At 39.1% G+C, this 17,828-nt stretch overlaps 1 protein-coding gene and 1 long non-coding RNA gene across 2 annotated transcripts in view; both read right to left on the reverse strand.

The window, feature by feature from the left end:
- The window catches only part of LOC150045645 (uncharacterized), a 213,704-nt gene that overhangs the window by 99,413 nt on the left and 96,463 nt on the right, over positions 1-17,828 (reverse strand). The gene's annotated exons all lie outside the window — the stretch shown is intronic.
- On the reverse strand, positions 6,636-7,586 carry LOC150045657 (olfactory receptor 8B8). The gene has a single exon (XM_090319617.1). It carries the CDS (start codon positions 7,584-7,586, stop codon positions 6,636-6,638), a length of 951 nt encoding a protein of 316 aa, XP_090175743.1.

Below are 17,828 nucleotides of genomic sequence, written 5' to 3' on the forward strand. Positions count from 1 at the left end.
AATGACACTGCCTAGGTCTGGGTTCAATCACCAGTCAATAGCAGCACAAAAAAGAGAAGAAGGAAAAGGTAGGCAGGCCAGCAGGCAGGAAAGAAGGAAGGAAGGAAGGAAAGAAAGAAGGAAGGAAGGAAGGAAGGAAGGAAGGAAGGAAGGAAGGAAGGAAGGAAGGAAAGAAGGAAGGAAGGAAGGAAAAAGAAAGAAAAGAAAAGGAGAAATACCAAAAGTTTGTCAGAGAGAGTTATGGAGTTATGGGATAATGTCTAAAGCCATTTAAGTGAGGCCTTATGCAGTCTTAAATGTCTGAAAAGGCCTTGCTAATAATGTGAAATTCAGTTTCAAAACTGAAAAATAAATAGAGATAAACTGCTGGTTGTGGTTATTCTGCCCTTGAATTCCTTCCATGTGTGAGGAGGTAGCCCTCATATGATATAATCATGAATAGATCCAGATTCCCAATCCTCTTGTGCTATATTTCTGAGTATGTCAGACCTGCATGCCACCATCTGAGTTCTCATATAGGATGCTGAGTATGACGCAGGTGGCACAAATAAAATTTATTAATTGCATTGTGAACAAGATAATTAAAAAAAACTCATCCATCCAAAACAAATGTCAGATGCTGATGGTGCCAGCATGAACAACTAGGGTAACTTAACCAGACAGTTCTGGGGCATAAGTTGGCTTTCCTATGCTGCCTGTTTTCACCAACTGATTTCCAAGCTTGTTTTATACTTCTGTGAACTTTCTTGCAGGTAGTCTCCTTTTTACTAAATTAATCAGAACCAACTTCCCCTATTCACAGCTCAGATCCCTGTTCATTTCATTTAGTCTCATCCTGTAAAACCATATGTACATAACTTTTGAGCTATTGTGATCCTCTGTTAGGCCTTTGGTCAGTTTCTTAAACAGAATGTCAGCTATATAAAGTAAAATAAAAGATTATTCAGTATCTAAGGTAATGACTCAATTGACTTTTATTAATGGTTAAATAATTAGTAGATCTTTAAATTGTTCAATATTGTGATCATATTGTTTTGTGCATGTGTTGTAAAATTAATGTATTAGCTTTAAGATCAATACCTAGAATAAATTCTTACCCACCTTTTAAAAAAAATCAATGCCTACCATACACAATTCTTCAAGCAAATGTTTCTTCTTAAAACCTGAAAAATAATTTTGCTTCCACAAAAATCATTATAAGTTATTATAGAAAGTGTATCTTTGAATTGATGATGTTATTTTATGCTAACTTCTTTATTTAGAGGCAGTCACCATTTATTGCATTGTTACCATGGAAATGCACAATCTGCTTTATTGTATAGTTTTAGAACTATATTATTATTCATCTTGAATAACAAGTAGACTAACAGCAGAGAATCCAAAATGTGCACGAAGGGGAAAACTACTGCACATCTGGGTAATGAAGAGTGATATTAAGAATAAAGTCATTTTATATGCAGCAGGGAAAGGTAGGATATTGTTGGAGTGGGTTAGTGGTATCAATTAATTGTCCACAAATAATTGAGAAAATTACACACAGGAGTCAGATACAGGAAATTAAAAAAAATATTTCCAATAAAGTCAAAGTCTCCACTTGGAAGCCTATGAATAAGAAGTCGTGATCCCCTGAGATGAAATCTACGAATTAAATATGTGAATCCGGGTTGAATGGAGCTGCAGCAGCTGTCTTTCCTACACAGGAAGACCTAGTGAGGCCCTGATAGTGAAAACAATGGAAAGAGCAGGAAGGGAACTGGGTCAAACTGAGCCACACATTCATTTCATTCTTTGGAGTGTGGTGGGGAGGATATAAGAAAAGAGAACATGTTGCTTCCTTACTTACCTGAAGGGGGACAGGGAGTGGTAACAGCAGCTCCTGCCTCTCTAAGGAAACTGAAGTAAATTGAAGCAAAAGTAAGGCTAGAATTGAAGTAAACTCAGGTTGTTACCATGGTTGGTTTTTTACTGTAGGCAGTAATATGAGAGAGCTGTCTTGACTTTGAACCTTGAAAATGAGAAAGATAGGACTGGAGACAAAAAATGGTTCATGCCTGGAATTTTAGCTACTCTGGAAGCAAAGTGTGATTGGGAAGACCCAGATTCCAGGCTCAGGAAAAAAGTTTATGAGATCTCCATCTCAATCAATACAATTCCTGCTATAGTGGTGCACTCATTTTGTACTTACTGTACAGAAAGCATAAATAGGAAGATCATGATCCAGGTCGGCCTGAGGGAGGGGTGAGGGAGTGAGACTGTTAAAAAATAATGAGCACAAAAGGGGAGAGGGTTATTTTCAAGTACTAGAGTGCCTGCCTGGCAAACGCAAATACCAGCACACCACACACACACACACACACACACACACACACACACACACACACACACACACGGAAGCAAGAAAGAAAAAAGGAAGGAAGGAAGGAGGGAAGGAAGGAGAAAATAAAAGAAATATGACCCAAGGTGGTAAGAGATCTTTGCAGACTTGATACTTAATAAATCAAGGACAAAATTCCTCTTAGAAATTAGGCAAGGAGAGCTAGACATCTTAATACACGCCTATAATCCCAGCACTAGGCAAAATGGTTGTGTGTTTGAACCAGCCTGTCAGCCTAGGCTACACAATGAGTTACATAGCAAGATGCTGCCTGTGTTCAAAAGAAAAAAGAATTTAGAAAAAGACTTAGGACCATCAGGTGATTATCTGAAAGCTCTTTGAAAAGAAGAGAGCAATATTGTCTTTATATGTAGCAAATAGACATCTTGTACATTATTCTAATGCTCTGTAGCTTTAAACCCAATAATGTAGTCATATAACATCATTTTATCATGTACTTAATCACACCAATGTTGTTTACATGTTCACAAATAAAAACAAAGTTACAAAATAGTACTTAATATGAATATCTGCTTGTAAATACACAGAGACATTTTTCCAACTGATCAATACAACACATACACACAAAAATATATTCTGAAAGATCATAGACCAAAATGTCAGAGTGGTATCTTTGAATGGTGGGATCATGGTAATTTTTTCTCTAAACTTCTTTGCTTATCACTACACAATCCTATCTCACATGTTTCTACCATACAGTGTAGCTTTTGCAAATTTAGGGAAAATTATTTTTAAAAATAAATTAAAAATAAGTACTGCATAATTAGAGTATTTAAAAATCTCACTAGGGATTTGTTCACCATGTATTTAACACCTTCTGTATCTTTCAGGCATTATGCTCCAAGCATACATTAGATTCCCTGGCTGGACTAGAGATGATAACCTTAATTAAACAGGTTCCTAATATATTACTGTGCAACTCACTGAACAATAGCTCAGCAAGCTTCATGTGTGTATGTTTATAGATGTATATATACATACCTGACTCTATGAGCTCAGTGCCTTTAAAAAGGAGAAAAGTCTTCCATGTTCGGGCAAATTGTTTCCAAATGAGAATAAATTTAGGGACTAACTCAACTCCAGACAGCAAGAACTTGGGGCTGGAACAAGGTGAATATATATGCACCACACATGCTATTTATTTCACACCCATATTGAACTCTTCGGAAGGTGGCTAGTGTCTAGTCTTACCATCTAAATACAATCCACAACTCTACTTCTTATTATATATGTAATCATAGGCAAGTTCTTTGACTTCTTTGCCATCCATAAAATAAGAAAAATGATCTCAGATCAGCATAGAAAAAGATGAAAGGAGGCCAGGCACCCTCACACTTGAAATCCAAGGTACTCAGGAGGCTGAGATCTGAGGATCTTGGTTCAAAGCCAGCTCAGGCACTAAAGCCCATGAGACTCTTATTTCCAATTATCCACCAGAAAACTGGAAGTGGCACTGTGGGTCAAGTGGAAGAGCACTAGCCTTGAGCTGAAGAGCTCAAGGACAGCACCCAGGCCCAGAGTTCAAGTCCCATGACTGACAAAAAAAAATAAAGATGAAAGGAGACTATGTATATACAAATCCAAATGCCGCTTGAAAACCATGGATGCCATAAATGTGGAGTTCCTGCCTACATATATCTCTTCCACACTCAGATCACAGTAGTCTGTGGAGTTAGAAGGAATCTGGAGTAGAGGTTATCGCAAACATTCAACATGATTGAAGGGAGCAAAAGAGACAGGTAGCCATATCTTAAAAAAGCTCAATAGTCATCTTTTCAACCAAATCCTACAAGTGAGTCTCTGAGGGCTTTTCTTTTCCTCCATAGCCCATTTCTTCCTCTCATGTGGTTTCTACCAGCATCTTTCTAAATCCATGCTTGCTTATATGAAAAACAGCATGTTCCATCACATTGTTTCTACATTCTGTTTACAGTAACACTTAGCACAAGTTTGCTGCATATTAAATATTTGTACTTTCCTAAAATGTATATTTGAAACCATAGTGCTTTGGGACAGATGTTAGGAGGTGATAACATCATGGGAGTTGAACCCTCATGAATGGGATTAGTACTCTTTTATGAGGCCTAAGAGAGACTGCTTACTTCTTTCCTCTTTGGAAGTAGGTCACTGAATCTGTTGATAACTTGATCATGGACCTAGAAATATATGCTATTGTCCCAAGGTTAAACAATAACTTAGTGGAATTGCTGATATTAGAAGGAAAAGGGGGCCAGGAGTTTTGTCTAAATGGTAGAGTGCTTGCCTAGCATGCACGAAGACCCAGATTTGATTCCTCAGTACCACATACATAGAAAAGCCAAAGTGGTGCTGTGGCTCAAGTGGTAGAGCACTAGCCTTGAGAAAAGCCCAAGGACAGTGCTCAGGCCCTGAGTTCAAGCCCCAGGACTGGCAAAAAAAAGAAGGAAAATAATTTAGCAGGAATGAAACCAGTGAGTGCCATTTAATTTTCATTGGAACCCTGGAAAAGAGTTAAAGATAAATGAGGCTCAGAGACATCAAGTTATTTGCTTAAAGTTACACAACTACTGGGTAGAAGCTGGGATTCAAATTCTATTATACCCTCTAACTTGTCTGTGCTTTCTATATAATAATTGTGCCTTTCCCTACTTTTATTGTACACTGTTCACTTGTCCATGCACTTGCTTTTGAACTCACTGTTCCTGATTAGCATCAATCCAAAAGTAATACAAAATTATAAATCTATCCAAACTACTTTTATTTTCATAGAGGAGAGAGTATTTCTAAAGATAACGTCCTAACTCAAGCATTTTCATGGCATTTTACATGTCATTGTTTCACAAACAATATGATCACAATTTTCTTTCAAAGTATCATTAGCACAGAGATGCCAATCGTTCCCTTTAGTGAGATATATATATATATCAATATCCCAGCCAAAAAACAAACAAAAAATAAATAAAAAGAAAGAAAGAAAATGATAGAACCAAACAAAGTAATTGGAAATATGAGGAGGGAACTATTTATACCAGTGTAGGCAGAATGTTGTCTGAGAGAACCACAAAGACATGGAGACATAATGAACCCTTGGCAGGAAGTAGCAAGGAAGGAAGCAGTTACTGTAAACACATGTGGGAAAGAGGATTCAGTTACTGCCAGTTTAGCCAAGTCAGGAGGATGTCCAGGTATAAATATTACCATGTCACTTTTCTCCTACTCCCTGATTTTTCTTTACAAAGATTCCTTTTGGCTTAGCCCCAAAAAAAGAACCCAGAGGAAAAGGCAATCCATTAGAAAATTTCTTCAAAGATTTGGGAAGAGGTACCAAGGAGTAGAAAATTGATCTGAGAGGGTACAGAAAAAAATATTCCACCTTAGTCTCTATTGTATACCACACTAGTATACTATTTGGTAGGCATTTTAATGATAATTGGCTGCTAACTTGATTATGACTAATATTAAAAGTTGTGTGGATCTAAAATATTCTACAGATACTGAAGTGATTTTTCCCTAGCTACCAAGCCCTTTATTTTTGCCTTTAAAAGCACATTTTGAAAACAAGAAAGTGGATGTGGATCAAATAATTTTCAAATTCTAGTCTTTAGAACCTTGGCGTTTTCTGTTAGTTCTTAAACCCATCATCATAATCAAATCCCTGAAAGTCCAGGTTCCTGCAGCACCACACCACTGTCCCAGTTGGTCGCAGGCTTGCTGCTCTCTGGGTCTTAACAGACTTCCTCCACTTCTACAAAATGCTTTAAGAATTTCTCTGGTCATTTAGCCAAGATCATCTCAGCAAAATCCTATCCCTCCTACCTTCTTGTAAAAATGTGCTAATTTAAAATTAGCCCTTGAAAAGTTACATGAAAGTTCTGTAGACAGAACCAGATTCTAACATCTGAGGCCAGCTCACATTTTTTTCCCTCAAGGCCTGAAAGAGAAAGGAAGTTAACCCTAATGGAACACATATGGAAAGGAATAAAAGAACCTGAATTTCAGTTGCTCTTTGGCTAAGATGCTGAACCCTAGGAAGGGGCATAAGCCTGTGTCTTCTCAGAAATACAAAGGAACTGGTGTAGATGATCTTCCAGACACACTGAATGTAAGTATTCTAGCTTTAAGAATCTTCTTAAAGAAGAAGTCTTTTTCCCTTGAGGAAAAAGACTGTCTGAAAATGAGTTAAAAATTTCTTCCCTGTAGCCTATGGAGACTGATTCAACTACAGAACAAAAGTGGGACCTGCCCAAGCATTGTTCCTTTCTTAGGAGAAGGAAGTTTTGTTCAAAGTTTTCTTCAGAGCAACTTTGACATCCTTATTCCTGAGGCTATAGATTAATGGGTTGAGCATGGGTACAACAATAGTGTAAAACAGAGAGGACACTTTCCCCTGGTTCATAGGTAAAAGGGAAGATGGTTTCAGATACATGAATGCCCCTGATCCAAAGAAAAGAGAAACTGCAATGATGTGGGAGCTACAGGTGCTGAAGGCTTTTGACCTGCCTTCTGAGGAGTGAATGCGGAGGATGCTGGAGAGGATGAGGGCATACGAAATGAAGATGGTGACGGTGGGCACACCAATATCAATGCCCACAACAATAAAAACAACCAGCTCATTCACATAGGTGCTGGTGCAAGAGCGCTCCAGAAGAGGAAGGATGTCACACATGTAGTGGTTGATAAGGTTGTTGGCACAGAAGGTCAACCTCAGCATGCAGGCTGTATGGGCCATGGCCCCGGCAAAACCCATCACATAGACCCCCAACAAGAGAAGTAGACACACCTGAGGAGACATGGTGACTGTGTACATCAGGGGATTGCAGATAGCCACATAGCGATCATATGCCATTGCCGACAGGATGAAGGACTCAGAGACGACAAAGAACAGGAAGAAGAAGAGCTGAGTCATACACCCGGGGTAGGAGATGACGTTCTCCTTCAAGATAAAACTCATGAACATCTTGGGGGTGATGACAGTAGAATAGCAGAAGTCTATGAGAGATAAGTTAAAGAGGAAGAAGTACATGGGCGTGTGGAGGTGAGAGCTCAGCCCTATCAGTGTGATCAAACCCAGGTTGCCCACCATGGTGACCACGTAAAAACCAAGAAACAGGAAGAAGAGAGGGATCTGGAGTCCAGGCTGGTCTGTTAAGCCTGCAAGGATGAACTCTGTCACAGAAGAGGAGTTCTCAGCTGCCATTCTCAAGTAAGACATTCTGTAAGGACAAAGGAAAAGAGCTGTTGGGCACAGGAAGAGGAGAAGGGAGAAGGGAGGTGACCTAGTCAGCTCCCAAGTTCATTACAAGTTGGGTGTGTGCAGAGATTTTGAACGTCAGAGATTTAGGTCAAGAGACTAGTCTCATGGCCCCCGTGGATTTTCCTCTGAAGGGACCCCCGGAGGTCATACCCACCGTGGTGCAGAGCAGATGCTGCTGGACGAAAGACCCCAACAAGCCTCTGAGAAGTCTCCAGTCTTTAGTTTGATTCCTTTGCTAAGTCCTTTTATCTCCAGATTTTTTTTTCAGGCTTACAAAACACATTTATCTCTGAAAAGAGTTTTCTCAGAGGTTGGGGCTAGTCTAATTGGGCAAGAGAATGTCCATCTTATGACCACCCTAGACAAAGCAGGAAGGTCAACTAGTTTTTTTTTCCCCCCAGTACTTTAGAACTCTAGGCTGGGACTTAAAACTGAGTTCAAGTTCAGACCATTCACCCAGAATCAGTCACTCACCCTTTCACCACAGAACCTCCGTGTTGTACCTTTCAGCCAAGCACTTTCTTCAGTTGTTCAGACAGATCAATTCCTGTGGTGCTTTTGTGGAAGGATTTGTCACAAATCTCTCTACTAATGAGAGAGTCAATTTCCCCATGGAGGCTGTCTCAGAGCTCTCCAGAACTGGAAAACAGATGTGGGGGTGGTGTTTTTTTCTGAAGCTCTTCTCTAGTTTGCAAGAAGATTGAGTAGTTTTCTTTTGTTTTGTTTTGTCAGTCATGGGGCTTGAACTCTGGGCCTGGGTGCTGTTCCTGAGCTCTTCAGCTCAAGGCTACCACCCTACCTCTTGAGCCACAGCACCATCTCCGGTTTTCTAATGGTTAATTGGAGATAAGAGTCTCATGTTCTTTAGTGCCTGAGCTGGCTTTGAACCTCAATCCTCAGATCTCAGCCTTCTGAGTAACTAGGATTACAGGTGTGAGCCACCACACCTAATGAGGTTGAGTAGTTTTATGCCAGGCTTAGAGATCTGGGGACATGATTAGATAGAAAGCCAGGGGTTCTCTGGGGATCATGGCTCTAGACAGTAACTTTGAAAAGTATTGTGTTTATACTCTTGACAATATTTGAATGTGCTTTTGGAAACATAAGCACATTAGTTCAAACAACACACAAAGAATTGTGCAAAAAGAATTTGTCATGTGAACACTTAATGTATACCATTTCTGTCTTGTGCTCATCTTAACATGCCAGGATCCCAAACCATTTTACAAGCAATGCTTTCTTTTCAATCTTCCTCAAATCCTTTTTTTTTTTTGCCAGTCCTGGGCTTGAGCTCAGGGCCTGAGCACTGTCCTTGGACTTTCTCAAGGCTAGAGCTCTACCACTTGAGCCTCAGCACCACTTCCGGCTTTTTTCTATGTATGTGGTACCAAGGAATCAAACCCGGGCCTTCGTGCATGCTAGGCAAGCACTTTAACCACTAGGCCAAACTCCCGGCCCTTCCTCAAATCTTATACACTGTGTTTTATCGTCTCCATTTTAGAGATAAAGCAATCCCCCAAATGTTAAATTACCAAATCCAAGCTAGGTGTTTATATAGTTTATGCTTGCAATCCTAACTATTCAGGAGGGTAAGACCTGAGGATGGAGAGCTAAAGACAGCCCAGACACTTCATTTCCACTTAAACAGTAATATCCTGAACTGGTGGTATGGCTTAAGTGGTAGAATATAGCTGTGAACAAGCTAGTCAAAAAAGGGTGTGAGGCCTTGGGTTTAAACCCTAGTACAAGCACATGCAAACACACACATTGCTAAGTCCACGTGACATCTAGGTTCATCTTACTATAAATGTAACAATTGCCTTTAATAACTCCCTATGGAAGGTAATAGAACATACAAAGTAGGGTCCTTGCCTTTGAGGCCCTGGCAATGCCTTGAAAGTGCTATAAATAAGTATAAAAGATGGAGGGATGTGTGTTCAACACATTTTGAATTTTCAAATGTCCTCTTCAGGGAAGAAACCAAGTTGTCTTCCTTTCTGCTGTGTTGGATGGGGGTTAGTTTGGGTTTTGCTTCTTTGTTTTTTTTTTATATAAAATTGATACATTGTCAGAATTCTTCCTGCTACCCACTATCCAGCCTTGATCCTTTCAGGCCCCCGACTGTCTTCATACTGAGGCTTCATACAGAACCTGACACTACTGTAGATTTTTTTGTGTGGTTTTGTTGCTTTACTCTTTTCCTAACTCCTCTTATGGTGACTTGTTTAACTTTGTGCTCCAGTCTTTTAGCTCTTCTTTAAGCTTAGTGACAATCATACTCTTGGAACTTCCTAGACTTGAAACAGTATTGAAAATAATCTTCCAGTCCTGGAGATGATAGTCTTATTTAAAGTACATATCCTATTCCAGAATTTCCAGGGATGAACTTCATAGTCTGAATTTCTTTTCTAAATTCCTTGATATTTAGCCAAGTAGTCACGGATCTAATGCTCCCACCATACACTATTTTTATATAGGAAAATGGAGGACCCACTAGGTGCAGAGCTATTTGGTGGTAGAGTTCAAGAAACAAAAATAAAACAAAAATGAGTCTCTAACATCTCTAGTTATATTGTCATAGAATAATTTTTGTTGGCCTCTTGGCTGAAATGCAGAATACAGATTTGGCATTGACTAACGGTTACAGTATCCCAGGCTCATCCTGAGATTTCAATGATACAATAGGAAATGTGTGAATCCATGTGGATCAGAAAGTGACCTTGACAGTGTGCTAAGAAAACCAGATAATATAATGGGCTACTGAGTGTCCATGAATTGGTGGCAAGGACACCTCCTTGTACTATGTTTAACTTACACTTCAGATGTAATAATTAAAGGCACCAGCAATAAGTTAAGAGATATGGGATAGATTTTCAGAACAATATGTAAATATGTAAAATATGTAAGCAAAAGACCTTTCTAAGCTTTCTATTATAAACTCATACCATTTATCCTTCCTTACAGCAGTGGTCCGTGTACTGTCTTCTGTGAATATCATGACCTGACCCTGAGTTCAGGACCCAGGTCCCAGCTGTTCCCCATTGACCATCTTTTATGCCTTCTTTCATATTACTCATTTGACTTTGGGGATTCTACTGTTGCAGTGGCACCAAGCTGCATCCTGGTATAGCTAAACAGTACCACTCCATTACTGCATCACTTTCCCTCTGCTTTCTGCTCCAGGGCACCTTTGTCACTACTATGTGAAATGTATGGGAGAAGCAGCTCAGTCAGTCTGATGCACAGGTAACACTGAACTGAAGGAGTTAATGCTCCTAGGAGCTGGTGGGAAAAGGTTGCCCTCTTCTGTACTTGCAGTGATTTCAGCTTTGTGGTATCTCTATGGGTCTCAAAGAGAATGACCCTAAATTTCCCCTAAGGTAACTATCAATGCCTATTTGAATTGGCCTCCCAGCCTTCTCTGTTTCACTCATCCTCTTCACTGGGATCACCTCTAAATACCTTCACACATGTCCTCATCTCCAGAATGTGTTTTTGTAGAGACTTCGGCTAAGGTATTCCTAAAACAATATTTGGACCAGGTCTGAACAAAATGTTCCTTAGTACACCTGAAGAAAACAGGCTCTTCCAGGGCTGCCTGATTTCATTCCATTCTAAATTCCATCCCTGCTTCCTACCCACCATCAATGTCCTCTTTTTTTTTTTTTTTTTTGCCAGTCCTGGGCTTGAGCTCAGGGCTTGAGCACTGTTCTTGGACTTTCTCAAGGCTAGCACTCTACCACTAGGCCAAACTCCCGGCCCCCAATATCCTCTTTTTCTAGTTCCCATGTTCTGCCACACCACAGAGATCAAATTATAGAACCAGCTGAAATTTCCTTTACAGCCTTCAATCTCACTTTTTCTGTAACCATGTTTAGTTTCAGGGGAAAAAATATCTATTCCCCCAAATATTCACAGGCCTAAATATTTGCTCTACCTTCCATTTCTGTCAAAGTTGGCTCTCACATATTTGTTGCTAAATTTTTCAACATGTGGTTTACCAAAGCTTACAAGGGATTAGCCACATTCTACTGTCTTCCAGTCATTTTCTAAAAAGAAAAATAGTGAAAACAGAATCTTTAGCCGAACTAACAATGCAAATCTCCATTTCAAAGACCACATAGTTGACAGGAGGTATGTTTTGGTCAGGAGGGGATAGCCAAAGTCATTATGCCCTGGCTGGATGAATGGCTGGACGAAAAAAGTCGCAATGGCAGCTGCTTGTCTTCCTCTTGGCAAGCTGATTACAACCCTACTTGTGCATGGGCATGTGTTTGCCTCGTGTTGGGTGTGTTAAGTGACATTTGCACTTAGATCATGTTTACCATCCCCTACACATGGAGTACATCTCAGCCTCTGCTCAGTAACAAGAAGTCTCTAATATAAATCTCACACTTTGAAATTTGTCACTACCTTGGTGATTATGATAAATCCCAAACCTGCTCTCAGTCCTATTGGAGTCAACTCACAATTAAAGAAAAATAAATCATGAAAAGCCTGAAATGAGTCCCCACAGATAAGGGGCTCCTTGGGGCACAGAAAGCAAAGAAGATTCAAGCGTCATTAAAAGTTGACATTTCTCCAGGCACTATGGAGGGTTCTTATTGGGATGACAGAACAACAAGGAAGAGTGCTTGTGGATTTATGTCATTTTAGAGACTGTTGCCATGGGAACTACGTCTCGAAATCCTCTCATCTGGGGCTTCACTAAAGTCATGTTCCCTAAGGAGCAGATGAAGCCCAAGCAGGAAGCAGTGTAGGAAGAACTATTCTTAACTCTGTTCCTTTTATTGCAGAGCTGCCCTCTTTCCAAAAGTTGGATTTCTGTATGGTGCTTCTTTATTTCTATTTTTCATTACATCCTATTTGTGTTATTGTATGATGTGGTTCATGGAAAGGCAATATAAAGTCTATCAGACATTATCCCTCAGACTTCTAATGGTGTGAGGTGGGCCCCAAGAGCATCTACCATCACCATAGAGAAGTCCAGGCAAATGTTTCATAAAAAGCTTTAAGCGTGTCTAGAGACAAAAGATAGCACTGAAAGATCTTCATTTGAAATGGCCTTCATTAGTTCCCAACAAAACAAGTATCAGGACTTTTTTGTGTGTGTGGTTCTGCTGCATATTTAATCTTGTTTTACTTTTACTAAGCGTCATCCCGTCTTTATACATATGCATAATTGATGGTTACATGTAAAATAGAATCCTAAAATTAGACAAGATTTTGAATGACTGTAGAGGAGTAATCATCATATATTAAATACCAATGTATAAAGCACTATACTGGAAATTTTACAAACATTATGTCACTTATTCAAGATTAGTAATCTATATATAGACAATACGCTTGACATGCTTAAAAATATCATCCAGTAGATTCAAGGATACTGATGATAACTGGGTGCTGGTAGTTCATGTCCGTAATCTTGCTACCTAGAAGATGGAGATCCAGAGGATTGAAGTTTTCTGCCAGGCTAGGCAAAAAGTTCTATTGGATTTGGTCTCAAAAACATAGTAGAGCCGGGCGCTGGTGGCTCATGCTAATAATCCTAGCTATTCAGGAGGCTGATATCTGAGGCTTGTAGTTTAAAGCCAGCTCAGGCACTAAAGTACGTAAGACTTATCTAACCACTAGAAAACCAGAAGTGGTGCTGTGGCTTAAAGGGTAGGGCAGTAACCTTGAGCTGAAGAGCTCAGGGACAGTGCTCAGGCCCAGAGTTCGAGTCCCATGATCAAACAAACAAACAAACAGAAAGATAGTAGAGAGCAGGGATGGAAAAATGGATCAAGGTGGTAAAGTGCCAGCCAAGCAATTCAAATGAGATCCAACCTCAGTATTCACACACACACACACACATACACACACACACACACACACACACACACACACACACACACACACACACAAATCCTAATGCCAGTACTAGGTTATATTTTGTAACTGCTAGGAACAATCTTGATTTTCAGTAGCTTATAATAATAGCATCATTCATCATTAATTATTTCCTGAGTACAATAAAAATAAATATAAGTATGTTTAATAAAGGTCCAAATTCAATAATATATTTATTTTTTTCCAACACGGAAGAAACTCATCAGAAATTTTTTATAAATAGCTCAGTGGAAATTCATTTCCAAAAGATAAGTAAATACATAGATTATAATTTAACTATCTTTAGTGTTCAGAAAGTCATGATAGTCATGATTAATTGGAGATAAAGAGTCTCATGGACTTTTTAATGCCTGGGCTGGCTTTGAACTTCAGCCCTCAGATCTCAGCCACTCCCACCACACATAACTTTTAAGATCAGGATTTTTGCAGATTCATAGGACCATCCTGAAATTGTAACCACCAGCAAAGGAAAGTTACTTAGTGACAGAACAAGATGCAAAGAATTCTGAAGTTCATAGCTTCCCAGAGCTCTGTTTCCTGCTAGCAAAGTTTAGGACTCTTAAAATAAGTAACCATTTTTTAAGTGGCATTCATCTCAGAACGATATGTGTTATAAAAAAAGCAAACTATACTTATACTAGCAGTGTAAAATAAACACTTTCAAAGTGCATTAAGAGACCACCATATTACAAGATTGTGTTAGAAATGGGAAATCAAAGAAAATAACGACCTTATTTAGGGGCAGTTGGTTGAAGGGATATCAGCATTGTTCTGTGTGTCACTATGGATGTCAATTAGTTTTCTTAAAAAGTAAAAAAAAAATAAAAAACTAAATCTTAAATGATCTTATAGAAAGAAACAGACTTTTTCTGCTGGATTGAGATGTCTCAGAAGCCCTAATTGCAGGATGCTATTTTTTAACATCTCTACCAGTCAGAAAAGCCACACAAATCCCACTGTAAAAAACTGTGCTACTTTTTAACGCTTCCTTTGCAGATTGTTTTTTCCTAGAGAATAATTTTAATAAGGAGGCAAACTGAAGGAACTGGACTTTTAAGGCTAAAGATTTAGTTGTATGACCTCTTAAAAAATTTACATTAAAAAATTTGGGCTTCTAGGAATCAAATTTTAGTTTAAAGAAGCTGAAGCTAGGCACTGGTGGCTTATACCAGTAATTCTAGCTACCCAGGAGGCTGAGATGGATCGTGGTTCAAAGCCAGCCCTGGCATGAAAGTCTGAGAGACACTTATCTCCAATTAACCACCAGAAAACTGGAAGTGGCGGTGTGGCTCAAGTGGTAGAGTTTCAGCCTTGAGCTGAAGAGCTCAGGGACAGCGCCCAGACTCAGAGTTCAAACTTCATGACTGACCAAAAAAAAAAAAAAAAAAAAAAAAAAAAGAAGAGGAAACTTGTTTTATCTGAGGGTGCTAAAGTTTAAGGGGAAAGAGCAGATAAAGAGAGAGTGGAATGGTGTGTTAACACAGTCATAATATTTAATATATGTCTGTGAAAATAGAGTTGGGTAACTTGAGGGAATGGTGAATTTGGAATAGGTGTGTGTGGAGGGAAGAGTGATAGAAGAGATGACACTAGTCAAGATTTGTTGTGGTCTTACATTGACGTGTTGAATTGAAACTGCTTTGAACCACTTTTTTTTTTTCTAGTCTTGAAATCAGGGCCTGGGCACTGTCCTTGGGCTTCCTCAAAGCTAGCCCTCTACCACTTGAGGCTCAGCACCACTTCTTTTCTGTATATATGGTACCAATGAATCAAACCTGGGTCTTCGTGCATGCTAGGCAAGCATTCTGCCAGTAGGCCAAACTCCTGGCCCTTTGAACAGCTTCTTTAAGATGTATTTAAAAAATAGATTTAAACAAAAGAGAATCAGCACAGAACTAGGATTCATGCCAAAAAAAATTAAAGATAAATCCAAATGCCCAGACAACAACCTGTCTTTGAGTAGCAGGTTAAAATTTGAAAGACTTTCCATATTTATTATCTGATAGAACCCTCAAAATAGCCCTGAATTTATATGATTTACTTTTGCATTTTACAAATAAAGACTTTGACTCATCACTCTAAAAACTAAAACTAAAATTCAAGGCCTAATCATCTGATTACAAATGCCACATTCTACCATCCATAGCACACTGTCACTATCTGAATTTAAGATTATACAGCCTTAGTTTTGCATGTCCTGGAGGTTGATTAGATAAGAGAATTGATTTCTAAAGTAAAGAACACCAGCAAATTCAACTATTTTTTTAAAAACAATTCTAGTGAAATAGAGACACTTTGCACAAAGACCAGGGTCAGAGATTAACAACAACAACAAAAAGTTTGTACTTTATGCAAGGAAGTTTAAGTGAATGAATTGAGGCCCAGAGTGAAAGCTCTTCAGATCATGAATTACAATGAAGAAACACAACCTTAACTGAGTCTTGTATCTCTACTTTCAACAAAATGAAATATTCAACACATTTTTTAAAGAAATCAAACCAAGTTCTATTCCAACTAAATGTGTGGCTTGTTCCTGAGGCACTCCCCTGGCCCCACAACCTCCCCCACCTCAATAATGAGAGGGTAGCATAAAACCACACACAGCTCCACCTACTCTGGGATGGACACAAAAGAGCAACTTGGCACCGGTCCCAGGTGAAGTGCAAAATCTGCATCATCCACCAATAAGGACCTATTCAAATGCAAGACCCCCTGTAACTACCCATGTCTTGGCCCCTATTCCTGGCAAGTTACTCCTGCTTTTAGCATAGATGCTCGTCTGTACAGAGCCAGCTACCTGAACCTTACCTGTTCTCACTCTGCCTGTCCAGTGCTCCATTCTGATGCCCACACACACAGCAACACTGTGTCTTTTGCAGATACAAAAAAAGGAGCACAAGCTTTCGGATGCCCCACCTACTGCCATTCAGGGACACAGCTCATGGGGCCGGGCCTGTTCCTGGCACACTCAAGTTAATAGTTTCAGACTTCCCCTTACTTATCTATCAACACACATCTTTGGCTTTTTCCCGATAGTTTTCCTCTGATGAGCTGTTATGATGGTCCAATTTTCAATTGCAACCCATGACTTAAAAAAAAAAAACCTTTGAATACACATTCTGAAGACCAAGCAAGAAAAGGTTAAAATGAAGAGATTAAATATATAAAAAGTTTAACTTGGATAATTTATCATTTCCATATTTTTTCTTTCTTTCTTAAAACAGAATTTGAGGCCAGGAGTTTGGCCTAGTGGTAGAGTGCTTGCCTAGCATGCACGAAGACCCGGGTTCAATTCCTAGGTACCCCACAAACATAGCAAAAAGCCGGAAGTGGTGCTGAGGCTCAAGTGGTAGAGCTCTATCCTTCAGAAAGTCCAAGGACAGTGCTCAAGCCCTGAGCTCAAGCCCAGGACTGGCAAAAACAAACAAACAAACAAACAAACCAGAACTTGAACTCAATATCTGACATTTGTTTTCATCCATTGGCTGGTGCTTTACAACCTGAGCCGTGCCTCCAGCCTCCATAGTTTTTTCACTGAAATACCTAGAAGTCAACAATTTCAGCTTCAAATTAGTTTTTGAAGGCAATGCTTGTCTCAAAAGTTCAAAGGCCTTGAGTCTAAATTCCAGTATCATCAAAGCAACAAACAAAAACCAGAGAGTAAGAGAAATTAGCTATATACTGAATAAATGCATCCACTGAATATCTTCTATGTAGTTTTATAAAATAACACTGCTATGTTTGGGAAGTAATGTACCTTCTATCTGGTGAATATAATGTAACCCCTCTATTAATTACAACAAAAATTATATAAAAAATAAAATAAAATAACACTGCTAACTTTGTTAAAACTCAATAATTTAGAACTCATTAAGAATTTCATGTTTAGCTAACATAAATGTTCTTGGTCAATGTATGTGGTCAATGTTATCCCAAAGGTCTATATTTCATGAACTGTTTTACAATATCTTCACTGAGATTCCTTAAGTAATCAGCTTGACATAGCTTATTGTCCATGTTATAAAATTAGGGACCTAATTCTAATTGTTAAAAATATTGCTTTTCAATGTTTGACAAAAATTTACTCATTACCTTACATAGGCAACTGTAACCCCTCTGTATATCACCTTGACAATTAAGTTTACTTTACAAAAATAAAAGGAATTGAAATATTGCTTTGCAGCTGGGCACCAGTGGCTCACGCCTGTAATCCTACCTACTCAGGAGGCTGAGATCTGAGGATTGCAGTTCAAAGCTTGCCTGGGAAGAAAAGTCCATAGTGAGACTCTTATCTTCAATAAACCA

The sequence above is a fragment of the Megascapheus bottae genome, chromosome 27, assembly GCF_031878675.1.
Source record: "Megascapheus bottae isolate mThoBot1 chromosome 27, mThoBot2.hap1, whole genome shotgun sequence".
Lineage (NCBI taxonomy): Eukaryota > Metazoa > Chordata > Mammalia > Rodentia > Geomyidae > Megascapheus > Megascapheus bottae.

Coding starts and splice junctions, on each gene's coding strand:
- LOC150045657 (XM_090319617.1), bottom strand. CDS start 7,586: ATGTCTTACTTGAGAATGGCAGCTGAGAACTCCTCTTCTGTGACAGAG.